Genomic DNA, 6,000 nt, shown 5'->3' with positions numbered 1-6,000 from the left:
CCCTGCTCTTAGATGGCAGCTGAACCCGAACTCTCACTGACTGTTATGTCAGATGAGGTACCGAGGACCAGAGGGTGCTGTGTGGGTGGTTTGAACACACAGAGCTGCAGTCGGCCTTGAATTAACTGCTGCTGTGTAGGTTAGAGTAAAGAGTAAACATGGAAACCTGCAGGTTTATCAATGCATTATTACACTTATTGTACACTCTGAAGCAAGTCCGACTTCAGTCACACTCACTGTTTCATAAAACCCACTTCAACTGTGTGGATTCGTTGCATCACCGCTGACTTACTGTGGAAACCCCGTCCTTGAGCACTGCAGGATTTCTTCACTGTACAGTAAGTTACTGTGCGACCTTGAACAGCACTGATACTGATACTGGGTCATTGTTCCCTTTGCTTTGGGACATTTGTCAACAGAATAGAGAACGTTCTTTTTAGCCTATGGGGAGGGGATATAGAGACTTTACAAACCTCCACTGCCTGACATGGACACTGTTCAGTGTTACATTAATGTTCTTTATGTTTCTGAACACTGAGTTCTTCAAGCTCGAGTACTCATGAGTGGGAAATGTTCTGTGTGCATTAGTTGAACCTGCTACTTCATAAACTGTGGTCTGGAAAGTTTAATCGTGAACCAGGGACTAAGGGCAGTAATTCTTCAGGCCAATGAAACCTCTATATTCCTTTAAGGCGGACAGAGAGCTGCACAGAGGAGACTTCTCCAGCCCCCTGCTCTCCCTCTGAGTGCCTCTCTCCGCTCGGGGTGATCAGCTCTGCAGACTGTGCTGGACTCCAGAGCGTCACCCCGACCTGACGCACTCTTGTACCAGAGCGCAGCTGTCACCATTACTTCATGCTTATTGGCCCAAGACCGAGAGAGGCAGAGGCAAAGGAAAGGCAAACAACTAGAGAGAGACACAGTGAGAGAGAGAGAGAGAGAGAGTTGGACTCCTGCGCTCTGCTCCATCGATCTGGAGAGGCGCACAGAGGAGCTTCTACCGGACTCTGGACAGCATTTCGGAGCTTTTGACTTTTTTAGGGGGATGCCAAAGGTGGATTCACTGCTTGGAACATGCTACTGGGCAATTTGGTACGGTGAGACTGTGACAGTTTGGTTGTTGGATTGTCATGTCGCTGTTTTAGTTTTTCATTTGAACGGTTGGTGTGTGCAGCTCCCTCCCTCCACCGAGGAAAACAGATTGCGCTCTTGCAGAATTGAAACATCGACCTGTGAGTGAGGGAACTGCACTTTGCCTCCCATCAATGCGAGTCGTGAAATTTGGAAGCTGTGCATGAAGAGAGAAGTCATTTCCTAAACTCTGAGCACAGATATGAATTGTTGTGGTCGCTGGTGTAGAACCTGGGAGACAAACATGTAAACTGTAGATCAACGGTGCCACCATGGACTGGATGGGTTTGACATCATCATCATCATAAATAACTGTGAAACACAGATGTACTTTAATGATGAATCCTTTAAATGAATATAGTAAATGTCATTGTTGATCTGTCTGTTTGCTTCAGGTACAGACGGATTCTCCTGCCATACATTCTTCATATTCTAATGTAATGAGATCAGCTGCAGGGTGCTGTCATTGAGCTGGGATAACTCTAGAATTTACAGAAGGCATCAGTGTGCTCCAGTTCAACTCTGGCTCAGTAAGATGGGTTGAGAAGGAACGCAGATGCTTTGGTTGCTTAATTCGTTGGTTCTGCTTTTAAATGTTTTCCAGAGAGCTCTGAAAGTCCTGGAAGGCTTTGCAGGAGACAGTCAGGGAAATTACAGCTGCAGCGGTTTTATTCCTTCTGCCACTTCCTCTTGTTGAGCTGTTGATTCAGACAATTTCTAGAAAACAGCTGGAACACATGTTAATGGAGGGAGCAGATACTCAGCAGCACCGGCCACATGTCTGAGGCCAGTTCTGAGAGTCAGAGAGTTAAAGTTCAGGTTCGATTTCAACAATCAACAAATCACCTTTAAGCAAAAGAAAAGTAAACTAAAAATGTTTTAATGTTTCATGTTTCTAACGGAGACACTGATAACATGACTCAGTTCACAGTATCTCTGTACTGTCAGTTCGTTGCCAAAGAGCTGAAGACTCTGATGATCGTCACAGAACGTATGTTGCTGTATTTGGAGGTCAAAGCATTACTCAACTGCATCTTGATAACACCTGAAACATTGTGTGTGAGGGTTAAAGACAGATTCAGCTACCGTTTGGATCTCATTTCAACATGTAGATGGAAGTTGTTAGAAGGAAAATGAGGGGTGTGGGGTGTGGGGCTCCTGCAGAAAGAAATGAACTCAAACAACATTTAAATAAGGACATTAGGGAACAAAACAATAAGTCTATGACTTTTGAATGCATGAGTATTTCTTTCTCACATGGTACAGGAGGAGGTACAAACAGCGCTCATGCATGTCTCGAAGGTGTATCTGCATTGTGAAAAGGTGGAAACACTACTGTTATGATGCACAGTCACATCATCAGTCAGGTGATGGGCAGTAAAGAACAGGAGGCCCCAGTGGGAATTGAACCTTTATCAGTAGGAGCTAAAAGCCTCCTCTCACGGAGCTATACAAGGGGAAGGATCACACAACACTTCATCACACGCTTTTTCAGGGTTGCCACTTCTGGCTGTCCACTGACCTCTGACCTCTTTAGTGAGGTGTGAACATGTATATGTCTCAGGGGAGATGAAAACAGACCCTATAAGGGCAACAGCGACCACCTTTCAGCTCTATTTTGGTGCACAGCGTCAGGAAGTGTCCTTCAGCAGGAAAATGATGCTCTGTTATCTTCTGAGCCTGAGCTCAGAATAATGGTGTCTGTGGTTTTCTGCAGGTAGTGGTTGCGTTCTGCCTGTGGAGTACTGATGTCAGCAGAGCTTATGTGTTTCAAGCCAGTCGGCCGGTAGAGGGTGGAGAAAACCCACCAACGCACACTAAAGGTGAGATCAGCCCTGACATCGACTGTTTGGACTTTAAATATGATGTAAATGTTAAAATATTTTACAGTATAATTTCTAATAAATGGACCAATGAAGTCGCTCATGAGCAGATCAGGAGCAAAGAGCTGTGCATTATTTTGATGGAAAATTAAATCCAGACGACACGAAATGAGCACAAATTGGTTCAGTAAAAAGAAGACAATAAGACTTTGAAGGTTTCTGCATTGAATAAAAACATTCTTCTAAAAAACATCGTAAATACCAACGAATTTCCACAGAGTCTGAAATGAAAGCAAAAGCTGCCTGTCGTCGTGTTTTAATGATTTCAAGCTTTGCAGATGAACCTTTGTGTCTAAATGTTCCCCTCTCCACCCTCCAGTCGTCTCCGAGTGGGTCAGCTCAGCAGGGTCCTGTAAAGGGAGGTGCTTTGAGCTGGATGAGGCCAAACCTCCAGGATGCAGATGTGACAATCTGTGTAAGACCTACTACAGCTGCTGCTACGACTTTGATGAGCACTGCCTGAAAACAGGTCAGTGAGAAACAGGGTCACTCTGTCTGAATACTTCACGAACACTATCTCATCAGATCATTCTGTGTCCGTGGAGTTTAAAGAGTCTTTTAAAGACATAATAAAGGTGAACAGAGGGCACTTTAAGAAGCCTCGGAGGAGGTCTGCATTTTTATCTTTAGTTGCTGACAGACAGATTTATTGATGTGTTTTTTGTTTGGTGTGTTAACATGTGTCCACTTTCTTGAATCTGTCACTGTTCACAGTGTGTCAATCATCTCTCATTACATCTGGCTTTTCTACATGTTGTCAGTCAGGGAGGTAAAGCGGCTGTCGACCAGTCATGGGGTCGGTTGTTTGATCCTCGGCTCACTCTGTTCATATGTCAGACACTTGGTCATGGTTTTGTTAGTGGGTTAATGAGAATCAACACTGTAAAATGCTTCGGTTAAAGTAAAGACCGTGCAGCCTCTCAGAACCAAGGTCACTGGATTTGACTTAAAACGGATTCTTTAAAAACAGTAAGTCTGTTTGTCTCAAACAGTAGCTAATAAAAGCAAATGGTGCTTTTGTTGCTATTTTCAGCAGTGGATTAATCCACTTTAGGTGTTCCAGTAACTGATTGTGATCATGTGCACTCACTGATTGCTTTTTAATAGTCTTTGGACAGGAATTGAGTTCTGAGGCTTAGAGGAATAAGATGGATCAGGCTTTGGATATATGCACAATACAGTTCTTGTTGGCATGGCACAGTTCTTGGTGGCTTTGCCTTCACCGGGGATTTGCCGACAATAATTGGAGTATAAATATCACCAGAGTCCATATTTTGTGTTGTGTGAAATCAAAAGAGAGATATGCTTTTGTGTTGGTGCAGATTAAAGAGCAGTAAGCAGTAGTAGTTAGATATTAACTACAATAATGTGTTTGGAGTAGTACCCAGCAGTACCACAGTGGGCCCACACACAACGTGCTTAATGCTTTCTGCTGCAGCTAATACAACGTGAACAACGGGCAGATGTCCAAGAGTTAGCCAATGCTAATTTTCATCAGATGCTAATTTAGACTTTGGCCAGTTGAATAGAGTACAACGGCACAGTACACAGCACTGAGGCATTTTCCAACACAAAAAGGTTTCTGCAAATCGATTCTATAACAATGAGCTACTTGTATTCTTAAAAGATCTGTTTTGCTTGTAACTGGATAATAAGTCACACATTGTGAGTATCTGAGATCTAGTTTCTCACGGTTCAGTTTCTCTCTGTGAGGGGTTTTCTGCAGTAAAATGACATAAAGTCACATATAATGAGCCTCCTGTGTCTCAGAGGGAGGCTTCGAGTGCACCAAGGATCGCTGTGGGGAGGAGAGGAACGACAACCATGCCTGCCACTGCTCAGAGGACTGTCTGGAGAAAGGAGACTGCTGCTCCAACTACAAGTCACTCTGCACAGGTACTAGTCATGAGATAATTTGAATTTGGAAATGCATAATAACCGTTCAGCTGTTAAAATAATGGGTGGTAATTATGGCCTGTTGTTTTCCTTATGAGGTGAGACGTCATGGGTGGAAGGAGACTGTGAGGAGATTAAGAGTGCAGAATGTCCTGCAGGGTAGGTCTGAAATCAGCAATGTGATAAAATGCTGCATGAATTAATAGAAACTATAATAAATCAAGTAAATGTAGAATTATGATGCTGAGTTAGTATTATTATAGAACCACAACAATAAATCCTTAACAAACTGCTGTTTGTTAAAAACTTAGTACCTCATTAAATTCCATTAACTACAATTCCCATGGTGCAATTCAAAGTGTTCTCTGCGCTGTAGTCAGTGTTATTCTTACAAAAATAAAAGCCTCAATGTCTCAGTTAGAGATCGATCAATAGAAGTATCATCTTCAGCTGTGTAGTTTCTGTACGTCTGCTGTAGTCGGTCAGATCAACCCTGAGTTTCCACGGGAGAACAACTCTCCATTCTTTAGTGAAGTCTTTGTGTTCGGGTCTCATTTAGAAAGTCCATTGTTCTCTTTCTGATATTTTAATCCTTCTTCCTCTGAGTTGCACAGTTTGCTTCAAATGTTCCAAAGCTGCTCCTGGTGAATTGTGTTTTTGTCGTCTCCTCAGCTTCATCCGGCCTCCCCTCATCATGCTGTCTGTCGATGGCTTCAGAGCTTCATACCTGAAAAAGGGCAAATCTGTCATCCCCAACATTCACAAACTCAGTGTGTATCTTTGACTTCTTATTCGTTTTTACCTACATGTGATTGTAGAGTTTGTTATCTGTTCTTGTTCTTGTTGTTCCTGTACCTGTAATCCAGTAGCTTGCATGTGTTAATTCTCAGGAAGCTGTGGAACGTCAGCGCCCTACATGCGACCAGTCTACCCATCAAAGACCTTTCCAAATTTATACACCCTAGCCACAGTAAGTGATCCTGGATAATACTTGATTGGCTGGATCTTTATCATCTTTATCATGTCACAATAGAAGGGTGCAGTGAACTCTCCTATGTTTCTAGGCTAAGTAAATACTAATGTTTGTCCA

At 43.1% G+C, this 6,000-nt stretch overlaps 1 protein-coding gene across 1 annotated transcript in view; it reads left to right on the top strand.

Annotated features, from left to right (window-relative positions):
- The first annotated feature begins 779 nt into the window (after positions 1-779).
- LOC113153899 (ectonucleotide pyrophosphatase/phosphodiesterase family member 2) overlaps positions 780-6,000 on the top strand; it is a 28,758-nt gene continuing 23,537 nt past the window's right edge. The window contains 9 exon segments of the mRNA XM_033326243.1: positions 780-930; positions 932-1,039; positions 1,042-1,092; positions 2,849-2,954; positions 3,334-3,483; positions 4,785-4,910; positions 5,009-5,069; positions 5,583-5,680; positions 5,801-5,880. Of these exon segments, the coding sequence (XP_033182134.1) occupies positions 856-930; positions 932-1,039; positions 1,042-1,092; positions 2,849-2,954; positions 3,334-3,483; positions 4,785-4,910; positions 5,009-5,069; positions 5,583-5,680; positions 5,801-5,880 (855 nt within the window). The 5' untranslated portion in view covers positions 780-855.

The sequence above is a fragment of the Anabas testudineus genome, chromosome 11 (genome assembly GCF_900324465.2).
Source record: "Anabas testudineus chromosome 11, fAnaTes1.2, whole genome shotgun sequence".
In the NCBI taxonomy this organism is placed as follows: domain Eukaryota; kingdom Metazoa; phylum Chordata; class Actinopteri; order Anabantiformes; family Anabantidae; genus Anabas; species Anabas testudineus.
This window is presented reverse-complemented; position numbering and strand designations above follow the sequence as displayed.